Source organism: Sus scrofa, chromosome 7 (genome assembly GCF_000003025.6).
Source record: "Sus scrofa isolate TJ Tabasco breed Duroc chromosome 7, Sscrofa11.1, whole genome shotgun sequence".
NCBI lineage: Eukaryota > Metazoa > Chordata > Mammalia > Artiodactyla > Suidae > Sus > Sus scrofa.
In genome coordinates this window covers 67,565,997-67,586,409 of record NC_010449.5, presented here as the reverse complement: position 1 = coordinate 67,586,409, position 20,413 = coordinate 67,565,997, and the positions used below count along the sequence as shown (strand labels likewise).

The window sequence follows — 20,413 nt, the reverse complement described above, 5'->3', positions numbered from 1 at the left end:
GGCTATAGCTCCGACATGACCCCTAGCCTGGGATCAACAACAACAAAAAAGTAGGGGTTGGAAAGGTAGATTTCGTAGTAAGCCTTTGAAAGGGCTTGGTTCTTTTACTTTAGGAGCCACTGGAGAGTTTCAATCAAAAGAACGATAGACACTGACCTACGTTTTAAAGGGAATATTCTGGCTGCTCTATGAACAGACTGAGGACTGGGAGCAGGAGTGGAAGCAGAGAAATTAGTTTAGAAAGAAGGCTTTAGAATAATCCAGAGCTAGAGATCAGAGTTATAGCAATAAAGGTAGTGTAAAGCAATAAATTCTGGATGTATCTTGAAGATAGGGCTGTTAGGAGTTTCCTGACACAGTATAATAAAAGTGTAAAGTATTTTTAAAAGTGTATCTTTTATTAATGAGTGCAACAGTTGGTAAAAAGATACAAAACAAAGAAAATTAGTTTAAATGCAGAATTACTAAGAACCTTTTCAGTTTCTTACAGTCTTTGTAGAACTTAAAAAAAAATTGTTTTTGGCAGAAAGCCATTTCATGTTATTGAAACTCCTTTGAAAAGAGCATGTTAAGTTTGAATGGCTTTAAATGTCTTAGAAAACTTAGTTGTAGCGATAGCTGCTTCATTTCTGCAAATGTAGGATAATTCCACTCAAAATTATAGTCATTAATTTCTGTAAGGGATACTTAATCTAAATGTTTTTTGGAGTAAAATTTTTATAAGGTAATCTTAAAGGCAGAATGAGAAACTGTGTTGCAGATTATTAAAAGCATCATTAATGCTTAAGAGAGTATAAGATTGGTCATTAAGAGACTCGTCATAACCTTACAAATTCGAGTAGGTAATTGTTGCTTTTGTCTTGATTTCTTGAGCAAAAATAAGCATGATACTAGATGTTATGAGAAAATAGATTATATGAAAATAAGGCTATATCAAAAATAAGATGTATGGATTGACATAGTCATATATTACCATTAAACATATTTGAAAGGAATTTTCAAATGAAACAGCCATATAGACATTGGCCATCAGTTTATTAGTGGGAACACACAAAAAAACAGAAGGCATTCTTTTTTTCTCACCACAGAAGAAAAATTACATTGGTTAGCTAATGGAGGGCAATTTTGACTTGGATATTGAGGGCCAGTGAATAATTAATGTATGTATAAACTATCCAAGTGTCTGAAAGTAAATTTCCTAATAACCTATTATAGCCAATCTCATGAGAGCTGTCTTTGTCCCATGAGGTGGTAATGCCATACTCACCCAAACAAATGGCAAAATCTTTTTGAGGACAAGGTAATGACAATTTTTTCTAGTGTAGGATTTCTCAAACTTAAAAATCTGAAAGCACTCTTGTGGGGTTGGGGGGGCTGCATGCAGAAGTTCCCAGGCTAGGGATCGAACCCACGCCACAGTAGTAACCAGAGCTACAGTAGTGACAACACCGGATTCTTAACCTTGCTGGGCTGCCAAGGAACTCCTGAAAACCCTTTTAAACTAAAGTTTCTGAGTTAAGTAAACCTATAAATAAGATAAAGAAGGCACTGCTCTGATGAAGAGTTGGAAGGAGAGAGCAACTATTTATTTGCGTAGCATTCTTTCCCACCCCTATGTAAATTTTCCCACCAGAATGTGAAAATCACTATATGGTGATCCATGACATAAGTTGTGGATCTGACTTCAGAATACCAACAGGTAGCCTGCATGAGAGCATTGTTAGAAAGGAGGACATGGATGTTCCTCACTGTCTAATTGGTAGTTTACAGTGAATTTGGTGTGGAAATTCACATAAATGTCACACAAAACTACCTTTTTTTTTTTTTTTTTTTTTTTTTTTTAATAAAGGCCTCACATGTGGCATATGGAAGTTGCTAGGCCTAGGGGTTGAATTGGAGCTGGAGCTGCCAGCCTACACCACAGCCCTGGCAATGCCAGATCCAGGCCACATCTGCAACCTACACCACGGCTTGTGGCAACGCCAGATCCTTAACCCACTGAGTGAGGCCAGGGATTGAACCTGCCTCCTCACAGACACTATGTCGGAACCACAATGAGAACTCCAGAGCCACCTTATTTTTAATTTACACTTTAATATTCGCAGTGTAGAAACTGCTACTAACAAATTAATTAGGATTATTGAGGCCTCAGTATTAAAATTATGCTCAATATATTGAGTTTTATTTCTCTGTTAGATGAAAAGCCTTCCAGTTTTCAGTGATCAATGAAAGGGTAATGACTTCATGCCTGTACTCATATTCCTTTACTTTTAAGGTCTTTTTCTTTCTGAAATTATAAAACTCATTTTGCGATAGTGTTTTTGTTTCTACTCTTTTTAACTTTGGTTAGAGAAGTATCTCAGGCTTTTGAGGTTTATTCCCTAGGAGAGCAGAAATTAATCTTTTAATGTGTTTGGATAAGTATATGTAAAAAATATTAGTGAAGATGTGGCTGTTATGACAAGGATTAGATTTGTAGTTGAAAATTTTCTGTAATTTTTCAGGTTCATACGACATTGAATTGTTGATATTTCTGTTAATAACTTTGTGTCTCAAGCTGCAGAGCAGGGGACAGTCTTAACTCTTCTTTGAACTACTCTTAGTTTTCAGAGTAAATGTTTGTTTACTGAAGATAATAAAAACCTGTATGTATTTCCAGTGTTTAATTAGTTATGTTTTCTTTTGATATACATTTAAAAGGATATCTTTTGCAGTTTTTTGCTTATCTAGTGAGATAGAAGGATAGACCTTGCATTCTACTGTTTTAAATTTTTTTCTTAATTGTTAGTTATGGAATCACTGCTATTTTCACAAACTGATTTCCCTTTTAATCATTGTTACAGTTTTGTTATCCAATTATATCACTGTTTTCTTTTTGGTAAATATCCATAAAGTAGTCTAATTGTTCTTTTATGCAGTTTAGGTAAAGAATGTTAAACTTAGTGCTAAGTGAAAATATACAATTTGATCACATTAAGATTTTTAAAAACTTACTTCATAAGAGTTAATAGGATTGGGTGGGATTCCTTAATTTCTTACACTGCTGGTTATTATATATACTGCTCCCAGGTAAATACTTAAGTCACCAGTCTGATTACATCATTTTTTATAAATCTTGAACAGCTTCCTTGTTTCCAAGAATCAAATTTAAAAAACAGAGCTAAGAGAGTTCCCTTTGTGGTGCAGTGGAATCCGACTAGGAACCATAAGTTTGCAGGTTTGATCCCTGGCTTTGCTCAGTGGATTAAGGATCCATCATGGTGTGAGCTGTGGTGTTGGTCGCAGATACAGCTCGGATCCTGCGTTGCTGTGGCTGTGGTGTAGGCTGGCAGTTGTAGCTCTGACCTGACCCCTAGCCTGAGAACTTCCATATGCCACAGATGTGGCCCTAAAAAGAAAGAAAAAACAAAAAACCCAGAACTAATATTTATTAAGCATTTTCTATTTGCTAGACACTTAACATTAAAAAAAAATTTTGTATAGATAGGCAGCCCCCCCCCACCTTTTTTTTGCTTTTTAGGGCCACACCTGCAGCATATGGAAGTTCCCAAGCTAGGGATCAGTCGGAGCTACAGCTGCCAGCCTACACCACAACCACAGCAACAGGGAGTCCAAGCTGTGTCTACTGCCTACACTGCAGCTCACAGCAATACCAGATCCTTAACCCACTGAGTAAGGCCAGGGATCGAACAAACCCACATCCTCATGGATCCTAGTCAGGTTCGTTAACTGCTGAGCTACAAAGGGAACTCCCATCAGCCCATTTTATAGATGGGAGAACCATGTTTCAAGAGGGTTAGGGCTTTACTATGATCAAATTAGTAAGTAATATGAGTGAAATTTGAAATCAGTTCTATTTATCCATGGTTTTCTACTAATGTTGCTTCTCAACATGGTCATATTTTATTTATTATGAAAGCGAGCTGAGGAGTTTTCCATTGTGGTGCATTGGAAATGAATCTGACTAGTATCCATGAGGCTGTGGGTTCAGTCCCTGGCCTTGCTTAGTGGGTTGGGGATCTAGCGTTGTAGTGAACTGTGGTGTAGGTCGCAGACACAGCTTGGATCCTATGTTGCTGTGACTGTGGCTTAGGCCAGCAGAGTATTTTGCTTAAATATCACATGGCTGATATTGTTAAAATATTTTTTTTAACAATTTTTATTTTTTTCCATCATACCTTGTTTACAGTGTCCTGTCAGTTTTCTACTGTACAGCAACGTGACCCAGTCACACATACATATATATATTCTTATTCTCACATTTTCATGCTCTGATATTGTTAATATTTGGTTGAGGCTGATAGGATAAACTTAAAATAAGAATAAATCTGAAATTTTATTTTTAATTATTATTATACTAGAAATAATAGAATTTTAAATTATAAGAACTATCTCTCTCTACCATTAGTTGTTAGCATAGACATTTGGAGTATAATCTAAATAGGTGAGTTCCCGTGGTGGCGCAGTGTTTAACGAATCCGACTAGGAACCATGAGGTTGCGGGTTCAATCCCTGGCCTTGCTCAGTGGGTTAAGGATCCAGCGTTGCCATGAGCTGTGGTGTAGGTTGCAGACGAGGCTCGGATCCTGTGTTGCTGTGGCTCTGGTGTAGGCCGGTGGCTACAGCTATGATTAGACCCCTAGCCTGGGAACCTCCATATGCCACGGGAGCGGCCCAAGAAATGGCAAAAAAGACAAAATAAAAAAAAGAAATAAGTAAATAGGTGTAGTTTTGAGGGTAGTGGAAATGCTGTTTATATGGGGCAGGTAGTGGGTTGTTTTTTTTTTTAAACTTATTTTTTTCTAATAGTCTTTATATTCTTTTATTTTTGTCTGGATTGAAGATAATTTTCACATATTTTGATGTACATGATTGGATATTTTCCTTGTGAGATTTTTATGTGGTAGAAATGATGAATTGCTTTTAATTCAACCTCAAAAGAATGTGAGGAATCCCTAAATAAAACCTTTATAAGTCTGATTCATTGCTTCCACACAAATAATCTAAATTAAATTATTTGCGGTTCTTAAAGGTTGATGTTGCTGGTGTATCAAATAATTCTAAAAGATTGTCTCAAACATGTAATCTTAAAATTCTTCAGCTTTTATATCTCTTGAGCCTAATAAGAAATTGGGGCCTAGATTTTTTTTTTAAAGATCTCATTCATAGTGTGTTTGTTTATTTATTTATTTTGCTTTTTAGGGCTGCACCTTTGGCATATGGAAGTTCCCAGGCTAGGGGACGATTCAGAGCTGCAGCTGCTGGCTTACACCACAGCCACAGCAACAGCAACAGCAACACAGGATCCAAGCCACATCTGCGACCCGCACCGCAGCTCACAGCAGTGCCAGATCCCTGACCCACTAAGTGAGGCCAGGGATTGAACCCGAGTCCTCATGGATACTAGTTGGATTTGTTTCCACTGTACCACAGTGGGAACTCACATAGTGTTTTTAAAAATTGACTTCCAGATATGAAATTGAAATTTAGCCTTTACTTTAGATAGTTTGGGAAGCCATTGATCTAGTTAAATACCATCATTATTTTTCTTAACTGTTCATTTATTTCTGTTTCCTTATTTAAGTATATGGATATCTTTAATTGGTTTTGGTTGTAAAATTTGATAGATTTCACAGGAGTGTGTTGAAACTTATTGAAGATTTTTTTAAATTCTAAAATTTTGCTAAATTCATATGAAATTATGGTTTAGGAAACAAATTTTGAGGAACCATGTGATAGAAAGCAGATGGGTTTTTAAAATTGAAAGGGAGTTGTTAAGGCAACTATTATGTTTTAGTTATCATCAAAAATAGCCTCTAGTCAGAGAAGGCAGGAAAATTGAGGGAGGGGAAAGGACTAGTTTCCTCAAACTCATAGGAAGGAATAGAAACAAAATGCACATTTGGTTAATAGGGGTTTATTGTAAAGTTTGTGATATCACATTAAAATTTGTATTTAGTTGTTTTAATTGTTGGATTTGCCTTAAATTTTGAGGTCATCTTTCATTTGTAACAGTAAATCATCAACTGTCTTTGGTGATTTCTTAAAATACATGTAGCATTGTTAACTTGCCTGATGCTTTGTTATGAACATTTTTAATATGTACATAATTCAACATGAGTTCAGGATTAAGATGTCTCCTTTTTTCCTCTTTCTAGGAAGATGATCCATACAATCTTGAAGACCTTTCTGCACAGAAATGAGGGAAATACAAAGAACCAAATACAGTTCTGAAATTTGGGATCTGTATTTTGAGATTATTTTATTTTCAGAATGAGAAGTATATCTGGTTATCTTTATGAATATAGAGACATGACAAGAGAGTTATGATGGCAAAAAACAAAGAGCCTCGCCCCCCATCCTATACTATCAGTGTAGTTGGACTCTCTGGGACTGAAAAAGACAAAGGTAACTGTGGAGTTGGAAAGTCTTGTTTGTGCAATAGATTTGTACGCTCAAAAGCAGATGAATATTATCCAGAGCATACTTCTGTGCTTAGCACCATTGACTTTGGAGGACGAGTAGTAAACAATGATCATTTTCTGTATTGGGGTGACATAACACAAAGTGGTGAAGATGGAGTAGAATGCAGAATTCATGTCATTGAACAGACTGAGTTCATTGATGACCAGACTTTCTTGCCTCATCGGAGTACGAATTTGCAACCATATATAAAACGTGCAGCTGCTTCTAAGTTGCAGTCAGCAGAAAAGCTAATGTATATTTGCACTGATCAGCTAGGCTTGGAGCAAGACTTTGAACAGAAGCAAATGCCTGAAGGGAAGCTCAGTGTAGATGGATTTTTATTGTGCATTGACGTAAGTCAGGGATGCAATAGGAAGTTTGATGATCAACTTAAATTTGTGAATAACCTTTTTGTCCAACTATCAAAATCGAAAAAACCTGTAATAATAGCAGCAACTAAATGTGATGAATGTGTGGATCATTATCTGAGAGAAGTTCAGGCATTTGCTTCAAACAAAAAGAACCTTCTTGTAGTGGAAACATCAGCAAGATTTAATGTCAACATTGAGACATGTTTTGCTGCACTGGTACAAATGTTGGATAAGACTCGTGGCAAGCCTAAAATTATTCCCTATCTGGATGCTTATAAAACACAGAGACAACTTGTTGTCACAGCAACAGATAAGTTTGAAAAACTTGTGCAAACTGTGAGAGATTATCATGCAACTTGGAAAACTGTTAGTAACAAATTAAAAAATCATCCTGATTATGAAGAATACATCAACTTAGAGGGAACAAGAAAGGCCAGAAATACATTCTCAAAACATATAGAACAACTTAAACAGGAACATATAAGAAAAAGGAGAGAAGAATATATAAATACTTTACCAAGAGCTTTTAACACTCTTTTGCCAAATCTAGAAGAAATTGAACATTTGAATTGGTCAGAAGCTTTGAAATTAATGGAAAAGAGATCGGATTTTCAGTTATGTTTTGTGGTGCTAGAAAAAACACCCTGGGATGAAACTGACCATATAGACAAAATTAATGATAGACGGATCCCGTTTGACCTCCTGAGCACTTTAGAAGCTGAAAAAGTCTATCAGAACCATGTACAACATCTAATATCAGAGAAGAGGAGGGTAGAAATGAAGGAAAAATTCAAGAAGACTTTGGAAAAAATTCAGTTCATTTCACCTGGGCAACCCTGGGAAGAAGTTATGTGCTTTGTTATGGAGGATGAAGCCTTCAAGTATATCACTGAGACTGACAGTAAAGAGGTGTATGGTAGGCATCAGCGAGAAATAGTTGAAAAAGCCAAAGAAGAGTTTCAGGAAATGCTTTTTGAGCATTCTGAACTTTTTTATGATTTAGATCTTAATGCAACACCTAGTTCAGATAAAATGAGTGAAATTCATACAGTTTTGAGTGAAGAACCTAGATATAAAGCTTTACAGAAACTTGCACCTGATAGGGAATCTCTTCTACTTAAACATATAGGATTTGTTTATCATCCTACTAAAGAAACATGTCTTAGTGGCCAAAACTGCACAGACATTAAAGTGGAACAGTTACTCACTAGTAGTCTTTTACAGGTGGATCATGGCCGCTTACGTTTGTATCATGATAGTACCAATATAGATAAAGTTAACCTTTTCATTTTAGGGAAGGATGGCCTTGCCCAAGAACTAGCAAATGAAATAAGGACACAATCCACTGATGATGAGTATACCTTAGATGGAAAAATTTATGAACTAGATCTTCGGCCAGTTGATGCCAAGTCGCCTTACTTTTTAAGTCAGTTGTGGACTGCTGCCTTTAAACCACATGGGTGCTTCTGTGTATTTAATTCCATTGAGTCACTGAATTTTATTGGGGAATTTATTGGAAAAATAAGAACTGAAGCTTCTCAGATCAGAAAAGATAAGTATATGGCTAACCTTCCATTTACATTAATTCTTGCTAATCAGAGAGATTCTATTAGCAAGAATCTACCAATTCTCAGGCACCAAGGGCAACAGTTGGCAAACAAGTTACAGTGTCCTTTTGTAGATGTACCTGCTGGTACATATCCTCGTAAATTTAATGAAACCCAAATAAAGCAAGCTCTAAGAGGAGTATTAGAATCAGTTAAACATAATTTAGATGTGGTGAGCCCAGTTCCCACCAATAAGGATGTATCAGAAGCTGACTTGAGAATTGTCATGTGTGCCATGTGTGGTGATCCATTTAGTGTGGATCTTATTCTTTCACCCTTCCTCGATTCTCATTCTTGTAGTGCTGCTCAAGCTGGACAGAATAATTCTCTAATGCTTGATAAAATCATTGGTGAAAAAAGGAGACGAATACAGATCACAATATTATCATATCATTCCTCAATTGGAGTGAGGAAAGATGAACTTGTTCATGGGTATATATTAGTTTATTCTGCCAAACGAAAAGCATCAATGGGAATGCTTCGAGCATTTCTTTCAGAAGTTCAGGACACTATTCCTGTACAACTGGTGGCAGTTACTGACAGCCAAGCTGACTTTTTTGAAAATGAGGCCATCAAGGAGTTAATGACTGAAGGAGAACACATCGCAACTGAGATCACTGCTAAATTTACAGCACTGTATTCTTTATCTCAGTATCATCGGCAAACTGAGGTCTTTACGCTGTTTTTCAGTGATGTTCTTGAGAAAAAAAATATGATAGAAAATTCCTATTTATCTGATAATACAAGGGAATCAACCCATCAAAGTGAGGATGTTTTCCTACCATCTCCCAGAGACTGTTTTCCCTATAACAACTACCCTGATTCAGATGATGATACAGAAGCACCACCTCCTTATAGTCCAATTGGGGATGATGTGCAGTTGCTTCCAACACCTAGTGACCGTTCCAGATACAGATTAGATTTGGAAGGAAATGAATATCCTATTCACAGCACCCCAAACTGTCATGACCATGAACGCAACCATAAAGTGCCTCCACCTATTAAACCTAAACCAGTTGTACCTAAGACAAACGTGAAAAAATTGGATCCAAACCTTTTAAAAACAATTGAAGCTGGTATTGGTAAAAATCCAAGAAAACAGACTTCTCGGGTGCCTTTGGCACATCCTGAAGATATGGATCCTTCAGATAACTATTCGGAACCCATTGACACAATTTTCAAACAGAAGGGCTATTCTGATGAGATATATGTTGTTCCAGATGATAGCCAGAATCGCATTATTAAAATTCGAAACTCATTTGTAAATAACACCCAAGGAGATGAAGAAAATGGATTTTCTGATAGAACCTCAAAAAGTCATGGGGAACGGAGGCCTTCAAAATACAAGTATAAATCTAAGACCCTGTTTAGTAAAGCCAAGTCATACTACAGAAGAACACATTCAGATGCAAGTGATGATGAGGCTTTCCCCACTTCTAAAACAAAGAGAAAAGGAAGACATCGTGGAAGCGAAGAAGATCCGCTTCTTTCTCCTGTTGAAACTTGGAAAGGTGGTATTGATAATCCTGCAATCACTTCAGACCAGGAGTTAGATGATAAGAAATTGAAGAAGAAAACCCACAAAGTAAAAGAAGATAAAAAGGTAAGTTTAATTTATGGTTAGTAACATTTTGTAAAGATGTTTGCTTTTGACTTTAAAAATATTTTTTTGAAGATAATGGATTTGACATCAGTGAGAACTTAGGCTTCTTTATGTCATTCAGTAAATATAATTAACAGCTTTTAAAATTTTTCTGAATATTTTGTGAGGGCAGATTAATTTTTGTCAGCTGTTTTATTACATTTTGTTTACTTGTGTTTTATCTTATTTGGAGTAGAAGTTTGACTTCATATTCTTCAGCATAAAAGTTCTAGGTGAATACATGTCTTCTCTAAACAGAAACTCAGATATAGAGTGATTTCGTTTTTTGTTTGTCTAAGCATCTCTCTTCCCTTCTGACTTAGCAGTTTCTCAGTATTAATTTGATATATGAGCATACTTTGTTTTATTGCACTTTGCTTTATTGTACTTCTCAGATTCTACCTTTTTTTTTTAAAAACAAATTGAACAAGCAAGTCTTCACCAGCACCATTTTTCCAATAGCGTTTGCTTACTTCTTGTCTCTGTGTTACGTTTTGGCAACTCTTGCAGTATTCCCAACATTTTAATTATTGCTATGTTTGTTACGGTGATCAGTGATTTTTGATGTTACTATTGCAAAAGGATTAAATGATGGTTAGCATATTTTAGCGATAAATATTTTTAAATTAAGGGGCATACATTTTTTTTTAACAACGCTTTTGCATACTTTAATAGACTGTTGTTTAGTGTACATAACATTTATATGTACTAGGAAACCACAAAATTTATGTGATTGACTTAATCTTGATAATTTGCTTTGTTGTGGTGGTCTGGGACTGGACCCTCAGTATCTCCAAGATATGCCTGTATAACATTGATTTAAATTTTAGATTCATATGCTATAATATCTGGAGTCACTTAAATGTTTGGACCTCTGATCTTAAAAAGATAAAACAGGTTACAGTGTAGTTTCATAGGTGTTTTGTGCTGCAGTTATATTTTAGGGCTTTTTATTTGTGTATGAACAGTGAAATGCCTTGGGTCTATCCAAGGGTAATCATTTATTTAATAGTTTTTCGTGGTATTTGTCCTTTAAGCATTATAGGAAGGCTGGAGCATTTAAATGCAGCTTAGCCCAAAAATTATTTTCATAATGTAAGTTGGACTTAATAAGTTGTCTTCTGTGTCAGTTCTGTAGGCATTCACTAAAAACCTGGTAAATGCTTAAGTCTGTACAAAAAGCTGTCGAAGGATATAAAAAATGGAATATGTGCATCCTTTAGAAAGCTTAAATGTTAGTTTGAAAGACAGTACCCTCTGATTGGTCAGGGTTAGAAAAGTCCTACTGGAGCAATTTAAGGAAGCAAAGTGTAATAATAGTTAAGAGCACCTGGTTTAGAGCCGGATTGCTAGGATTTGAATCAGTTTACTAGCTCTGTAGCTATGTAACTTCCTCGTACCCCCTTCTAGGAAATTGAATATAATCATACTTCCCAGGGCTGCTATAGGAAATAAGTTCATATTATTTAGATGTAAGTACTCGGCATGTGGTAAATCGGTTAAATAAAAAAGTATCTACACTATTTTGTGATAGTATTGTTCAAATATAAAGGGAATACAAGATGAGAGATCACCATAGGGTTAGTTTCCCAAAATTTCATGAAAAAGGTAAATCATCAGTTTTGAGTATTTTGATTGGATTCGAGGAAGGAAGACAGCTATTTTAGGTGGAGAAAGTCATTTGTACAAAGGCATTGAATTGTGACTAAACAAGTTAGATATGTTAGGAAACTGTCCCAGTTCAGGATATCTTGAAATATTACTGTATTTATAAAGAGGCTACTAAAACGAAGAGCTAGTTTAAATCCAAAGGTAGAGCCTAAGCATAAGGAAATTGTGTTGGACTTCAGATTCCAAGTAGGGAGGAGACTGGCATTAGGTAGTCTAGCTAGCAGGCTGATATTTGAGGTTTTAAAAAAATTTTCTTAATTAAAAAATAGTTGATTTACAGTGTTGTGCCAGTTTCTGCTGTCAGCAAAGTGATGCAGTTGTGTGGTGTGTGTGTGTGTGTATTTTTTTTTTTTTTTTATTCTTTTCCATCATGGTCTATCCCAGCAGATTGGATATAGTTCCAGTGCTGCACAGTAGGACTTTGTTTATCCATTCTAAATGTAATAGTTTGCATTTACTAACCCCAAACTCCCAGTCCATTGCACTCCCCTTCCCCCTTGGCAACCACAAGTCTATTCTCTGTGGCTGTGAGTCTGTTTCGGATTTGCACCATATTCATTTGTACCATATTTTAGATTCCACATATAAATGATATCATATGGTACTTGTCTTTCTCTTTCTGACTTACTTCACTTGGTATGATAATCTCTGATTGCATCCATGTTGCTGTGAATGGCATTATTTTGTTCCCTTTTATGGCTTAGTAGTATTCCACTGCATATATATACCACATGTTCTTTTTTTAAGATTGGGAAATTCTAGAATTTTGATTTTGAAAAAGTACAGACTAGAAGGCATAGCCTGTATAGATAAAGGGAAATGTTGCATAATTTTAAAATGTAGTCTTTGAATTTTTTCTGTATCTGAATCAAAGTGAAAATTCAAGATTGGACTTATAATCTAGATCAGCAATTTCAAACTGTGGTGCAGGAAAAAAAATCTTGCTTTTTTAAATTTTATAATGATTTTTATTGTTTCCATTATAGCTGGTTTACAGTGTTCTGTCAATTTTCTACTGTACAGCAAGATGAGCCAGTCACACACATATGTATACATTCTTTTTTCTCACATTATCATGCTCTATCATAAGTGACTAGATATAGTTCCCAGTGCTATAAAGCAGGATCTCATTGCTTATCCATTCCAAAGGCAATAGTTTGCATCTATTAACCCCAAATTCCCCATCCATCCCACTCCCTCCCTGTCTCCTTTAGCAACCACAAGTCTGTTGTCCATGTCCATGATTTTCTTTTCTGTGGAAAGGTTCATTTGTGCCATATATTAGATTCTAGACATAAGTGATACCATATGGTATTTGTCTTTCTCTTTCTCACTTATTCACTTGGTATGAAAGTCTCTAGTTCCATCCATATTGCTGCAGATGGCATTATTTTTTGTTCTTTTTTATGGCCAAGTAGTATTCCATTGTTTATATATACCACATCTTCCTAATCCAATCTGATACTCTTGCCTCTTTTGTCAAAGATTAATTGACCATAGATGTCTGGATTTATTTCTGGGTTCTCTATTCTGTTCCATTGGTCTGTATGTCTGTTTTGGTACCAGTACCACACTGTCTTGATTCCTGTAGCTTTGTATGTATCACATCTTCTTAATCTAGGTCATCTGTTGATGGACATTTAGGTTATTTCCATGTCTTGGCTATCTTGAATGGTGCTGCAGTGAACATTGGGGTACATATATATTTTTTGAATTAGAGTTTTGCCTGGATATATGCCCAGGAGTGGGATTGCTGGATCATGTGGTAATTCTATTTTTAGTTTTCTGAGGAACCTTCATACTGCTTTCCATAATGGTTGTACTAGCTTATATTCCCACCAACAGTGGAGGGTTCCCTTCTCTTCACACTCTCACCAGAATTTGTTATTTGTAAACTTATTAATGATGGCCTTTCTGACTGGTGTGAGGTGGTAGCTCATTGTAGTTTTGATTTCATTTTGCTAGTAATTAGTGATGTTGTGCATCTTTTCATGTGCCTACTAGTCATCCGTATGTCTTCTTTGGAGAAATACCTATTTCTATGTCTTCTTTGGAGATATGTCTATTTGGATCTTCTGCCCATTTTTTCGATTGGGTTGTTTATTTTTTTGTTGAGTTGTATAAGTTATGTATTTTGGAGATTAAGCCCTTCTCTGTTGCATCATTTGCAAATATTTTCTCCCATTCTGTAGGCTGTCACATTCAGTTATAAATTGATAAGAGGTATGGAGACCAAATGAGAAATCAGCAAAGCTAAAAGATTATTATTTTAGAAGACTAGAAAAATAGACAAAACAAACATCTGGCAAGATTGATCAGATAAAAAGACAAGGTGTAAATAAACACTGAGAATGAGAAAGGGAATATAATTAAGATAGATCAGATTAATAAGATAATAACAATTTTATGTCAACAAATTTGAAAGTTAAAAGAGTTAAACTCCTAGAAAAATATAATTTACCTAGACAAGAAAGCTAAGAATAATTCTGTAGCTATTAAATAAATTATAAAGTAGTAGTTACATCTTGCCACAAAAATACCAGGCCTAAATAATTTTATAGGAGACTTTTTAAGGAACAGATCAATCCAGTGTTCTAAAATCCAGAAAATAAAAAGAATCGGAGAATACATTCCTTAATTCATTATTTGAAGTCATCTAGTCTTAATTTCAGAACCAGTCAAGGATAATATAAGAAAGAAAAATTATAATCTTATTTTGCTTATGAGTATATATGCAGAAATGCTAAATAGAATACAGATCCAGAGACCCTTGACTGCAATTTTGAAATCCAGTAACCTCTGAAAACCAAAAGTTTTTTTTTTAGAACTTGGCAGCATAATTCAATTTACCTTGTTCTTAGTAGCAAGACCTGATTTGAACTGATATTTAAGGCTGCTGTTTGTCTTGTTTTCACTGTTTGTCTTAGAGTGAATATCCGTATAAGTCATTGCAAGTATGTTAGTGTACTTGAGTGCAGATTACTGACCCACAGTTTGTTGGGGTTACTTAATAGACTTTTTTTTTTTTTTGTGCTATACAGTATGGGTAATTGACTGAAATTTTTGTTAAACGGGAAAATCAAATTTTATTTTGCATATACAGGAATCTCACATACATGAGAGGTTCAAAGACAGAAAGGTAAAATGAAGTATATAGATAGCTCTTAGGGACAAGAGGGTAATTCACAGGACAGTAAGAAGAAGAACACGTGTTGGGTAATTAGATATTGGTCCTTCTTAGATAAGTTAGCTCTGATAATAACTTTTTGTCTGGGAAAAATTCCCTGTTTAAATTCTAGTGAGGGCCCATAGTTTCTCTTGACCTCCAAGGGACTCAGATGCCTTTGCTCAAAAAAATCCACCAGCCTAAGTGGCTCATCTTGGGGACAGAGGCCTGTTCTGAACCCATGCAGTCTATTGAACTTGTATCCTCTAACCCTGTCTATTAAGGCTTATTAGAATTTTCTTTATGGACATTAATATCTAGTATGAAAAAATCACAGCTTTGCATTTTTCTTTTATAATATTTTTCTTTTTATTTTATTTTTTTTTATTACATCTGTAGTTGCACAATGATCATTTGAAATGTATCTTAAGAGTTTTACATAAGGGATTATAGATATATAATAGCAAAAAAGAAAGATAAAACTATATAAAAAGCACTTGATAAAATTTAACAAATCATGAGAAAGCTACTAAATTATGAAGATGAGAACTTACTTGGAAAAAGATATCTATAAATATGCAAATAATTAAAATCTATAATAGACCTTATCCTAATTAGGGAAATGAATTCTTTCTTTTTTCTTTTTTTTTTTTTTCAGGATTACACTTGCTGCATATGCAGTTTCCCAGACTAGGGGTCAAATTGGAGCTGTAGCTGCTGGCCACAGCAAGGCAGGATCCGAGCCGTATCTGCCACCTACACCACAGCTCATGGCAACACCAGATCCTTAACCCACTGAGTGAAGCCGGGGATTTTTCCCACATCTTCATGATTACTAGTCAGGCTCATTACTGCAGAACCACAATGGGAGCTCCTCAATTCCCTTTTCACCCAAGAACAAGACAAGATGTATACACCATCACTACTTCCAGTCAATATTATATAGAGATTCTAGTTAAAGCAATAAGAAGGAAAAAAATTAAAGCATGGGTATTGGAAAGGAGAAAACAAAATTGTCATTATTGGTTGATGATATGATTGTGTATGTAAAAGCCAAAAAGGAGCTGGAGGGTAAATGGTTAGTATTAATAAAAGAGCAAAGTAGCTCCATGTTAGATCAATAATCAAGTCATTTGCATCTCTATATATCACCAATAAACAACTAGAAAAAACAATCAGAGAAGACATTTATAAAAGCATGGCAGATTATCAGGTGCCTTAGAGTAATTATAACATCATGTGCAAAGCTCTGTGTGAACAAGTATAAAATTTTAACCTTAAGACATTAAAGAAGACCTAAATATGGGGAGCTGTTGCCTTCCTATCTATGAATATATATTATCATAAAGAAGTTATTGCTCTTCAGACACATCTCTAGATTCAGTGGGGTTTCATTCAAAGTGTCAGAGGTTTTCAAAAAATTTCACATTCATTCTGATACAAATGTGGAAGAATAAAGAGTAAATCCAAATATACAGCCAGGACACTTCTGAAGAAGAAGGCAGAGGTGGAGTGGTGATGATGTATACTCTTATTCTATCAGCTAATGTAGTATTGGCCCAGAGACATGGACCTTGATCAATACAGTCGAAGAGAAAACTCCCAAACACACAAGCTCTGACTTCGAGCTGTTCTTCCAAGCCACATGAAAGTATTGAACACTTGAAATGTGGCTAATCTGAATTGGGATATGTTGGTCTAAGAGTGAGTAAAGACTTCCCCAAAACTTGTCATTTTGTCAGATCGCGAGTAGGTCTTAACTAGGAGAGTGGTTGGATGGATGGAAGAATATTTCATGCTGAATGAATAGGATGTGCATGTGGTAAGAAGGAACATGGTATGTTCTTAAAGGATGTCACTGTGGCTAGTCATTGATCTGAGGCCAAGTGTTGACAAACTTTTGGTAAGAGCCAGATAATGAATATTTTAGACTATGAAGGTAATACAGCCTTTATTGTAACTTCTCAGATCTGTTGTAATGCAAAAGCAGCCATGGACAATACATAGATGAATGAGTATGGTTGTTTTCAAAACTAGGCAGCAGGCTGGATTGCTCCTCTAGACCATAGGTTGCTGACACCTGATCTACAAGAGAGAATAGTGTAGTAGAAACTTGAGAGTGGGGACTAGACTCAGATCTTTTTAGCACTGTTAGGAATTGTTATTTAGCCTAAGAGTAAATTAAAATTACAGTGGGAATGGATTTGAAATTACTTGGTTTTGTTGTGAAGTATGGGTTGTGTGATACAGAGACCAGTAGGCGTATTTCAGTAGTCTTAAGTGAATCATGTTTAAAGTTTTGAGTAGTTGGAATGGGGTGGGAGTATGTTGGCAGTGGGTAGAATGGGATGGATTTGAGAGAGACTTAATATTCATAAGATTTGATGATGTATTGCATGGGGAGGAGGGTGAATACGATGAATGAGATAAGAAAGATATCTTTTTGGTTTCTAGCTGTGCATCTTTATCAGTGATGACACTGTTCCTGACATAGAGCATTGGAAATTTGCCAGGTTTGGAGTTGGGAAATGGTTAAAACTTCTAGAGTTAAAGTAGAGATGTCAAATTGGCAGTTAGATATGGGTCCTCAGAGAAAACATCCAAGTTGGAGAGATATATTTAGAAGATAGTGAAGAGATGGGAATAGATGAAATAACCTAGGGAGTGAATACAGAGTGCCTAACACAGCCTTGGAGAACTGCCAGTGTTGAATGGCCAAGTAGCGAGATGGTCCTTAAAGGTAGGGAGGCAACGAAGCGGGGACTTAATGTTTCTTAGCTGATTCTCTCACTGTAAATTAGGAATTACAGTATTTCTCTTTGGAATTGTGGTAGAAATTGGAACAATCTGTTTCAAGTTTCTGACAAATACCAGTGCTCAATAAATGCTGTTATAGCATGCTTCAGGCCTGAAATATCCCAGTATTCTCCGGCTGCATTTCAGAATAGTCCTTTATCCCATTAGCAGGATTAATTTCCTCCTGAGCTCCTGAGTCTGCTTTTTTTTTTCTCTCTCTAAACCTCTTTTTTTTTTTTTTAACCGTCATTCCTTGATTCCAACATGGGAACAAGCCACAGTCTAGGAATATTTTCTCAGATTCTAGGACACCTGGAAAAACAAAACTTTTGGCCATTACCAGCATCTAAGGAAAGCTCAGAGATCTGTTTCTCTTAAAAGTGGGCTTTAGTTGTTCCTTCTTACCAATCAGAAGACTTTATGTTTACTTGTCTTTTGTTCTATACCCCAAAATGAGTTTAGTGTTAGTTGTGAGAACAAAACCTCTAAGACATTTTTGATTTGCAACTGTCAGTGAGGATTATTTTCTTAAATCATAACCCATTATACACATAAGTATTTCTGTGTAAAGAAAATCTCACAAAACAATACTTAACTATAAGTTAATTTGATTTTCTAGTCTGTTACCATGAAAAAAAGAGGTATTGTTTGTGACCAACTGAACTGATTTCATAACCTGCAGGTGCTTGAAATATAGTGCTTAAGAATAAACTGAATGAGAGAATTTTAGTTGTATTGATAAAATTGCCAGTTTTTAACACATCTATTCAATGAACTGTTGTGTATCTTTATTTAAGCTAGTTTGTTTTTTCTTCAGTATCCTTTTCAGTGTTGTCAGCTTGATTTAGATAGTAACGAGTAAAATACTTGGTGAATCTTATGGTGCATTTAGAATAAGTTGATATTCTGATGATTTTTCATTTTTACATTTCTTTAAAAGTTGTTTTCCTCTCTTGTTTCTAGGTCATGAATCTTTTCATCCTCATTATATTAACACTTGCCAAGACCTAATGTATTCCCAAATGTTCTTTTCAGTCCATATTATTTTCTCTACATTTTTCCCCTTCTTACTAACCCCTTTATCAAATCATGTCTTAGAAGATTCTGCTTCTTTAGCTATCATACTAGGGTTTGGAACCTGTTTAGGGAAGAAGAATATGGTATGTTTTCTTTAAAAACTTGAGATAATTATATATGTATACTGAGTCACAAGATGTAAATTTAGTATTAGTAATAGTGAATTGATACCAAGGCATTAATATGGTAGATACTTTAGAGTATAGTAAATCTTATGTTTAGAATTATTTGACTTCTGACTTCTAGAACCTCATGGTCTTTGTTAAGTAAAATGCCCTTTTGAAAATACTGTCAGCCCAAGAGTGGTGACTAGAATTTACTCTAGATCTATAAATTGTCCATTCCAAATATAAATGTAATGAAATATGTGAAAATATGTCTAGGTTGAACTGCTGTTTGTCTATATCAGAATGTATAAGTTATAGGGTAAGTTTACTTTTTATTTTTAGTGTATGTCACTATATCTCTTGACAGTCATTTAATTGACCATCACTGTTCACATCTGAGAGAAATTAAGTTCTTAAAAGAGTTATGGCTAAATAAAGATAGGGTGCTTAAAAAGCTTACTCTAGAAAGATCAGATAGAGATAGAATAGTTTTGCACTTTGTTTAATAAGGTCATTTAACAAAGTCCTGAACTGCTTGACAGTTGCAGATTTTCTATTTTTTGCCTAATTTGGAGGGAATACCTTGGTTAGATTTCTTGCAGACACTTCCTTAGGTCAGAGAGTAAAGATTACTTTTGTAATGGAAATATGAGAAAATACTTTCCCAGACTCCTCAACCAACATGTTTTCCAATCTCATTGCCTTGAGTTGGGTCCTCTATTCATTCCTAATCAGTAAACTCTAACTAGGGGAATACAATTATGCAATTGAATGTAGGCCTGAACCTTTGGAGCTCTGGGTGAAGTTGGCTTCCCCCAGATTAGGATAATTTCGAAGGGATGAAAACCACAGTGTCTACTGCAGGCAAGATTTCTGTCTTGTTTATATTTCTTGTTTATATTACTATTCTCTTTCTTTCTTCTTTTTTCCTTTTTTTTTTTGGCCATGGTGTGCAGCAGCTTTATGTAGGATCTCACCAGAACAGGAATTGAACCCGGGCCACAGCAGTGAAAGCACCAAGTCCTAATCATTAGATTGCAAGGGAACTTTCAGCTTGGTTTTTTTTAATAGTAATAAGAGAACCAAGTGTGTGTGTTTTAATAATTATATTTATTTTGACTGAAGGAAACTGTCATTTTGTTCAACAGGCATCTTGCTGGATGCCTGCTGTGCCTGAACACTGTCCAAAAGCTAAGGGTGCAGGATTTGCTCATGGGCTCTGCTCTCAGAAATTCAGCCAAGTAAATTTGATTTTGTTTAAAATTAAACATTTTATATTTCATCAAGGTTAGTAAAACTTCTGGTTCTTTCATATCATTTCATTTGGAAAGCATTTAATGAGGTATATTTTGTAACTATTGCTGTTGCTTTCATACTGGCTAATGGCTAAATATAAGTATATTCAACCTGTGATTGATTAGTTCTAAGGTTTTCTAAAAGTTCTCAGAAAGTTAAAAATTGGTTTCTTTAGTAACACTTCTGGTACTTGCGACATCAATTTATGGTCTAAG

At 35.3% G+C, this 20,413-nt stretch overlaps 1 protein-coding gene across 11 annotated transcripts in view; it reads left to right on the top strand.

The window, feature by feature from the left end:
• The window catches only part of ARHGAP5 (Rho GTPase activating protein 5), a 137,225-nt gene that overhangs the window by 45,052 nt on the left and 71,760 nt on the right, over positions 1-20,413 (top strand). For all 11 annotated transcript variants that reach the window (XR_002345868.1, XR_002345867.1, XM_021099176.1 and 8 more), the window contains exon 2: positions 6,159-10,046. Coding sequence is in view for 9 of the 11 variants with exons in the window: in XM_021099176.1 (XP_020954835.1) it covers positions 6,327-10,046 (3,720 nt within the window). In the remaining 2 variants the exon portion in view is untranslated. The remainder of the gene's footprint in view (positions 1-6,158; positions 10,047-20,413) is intronic.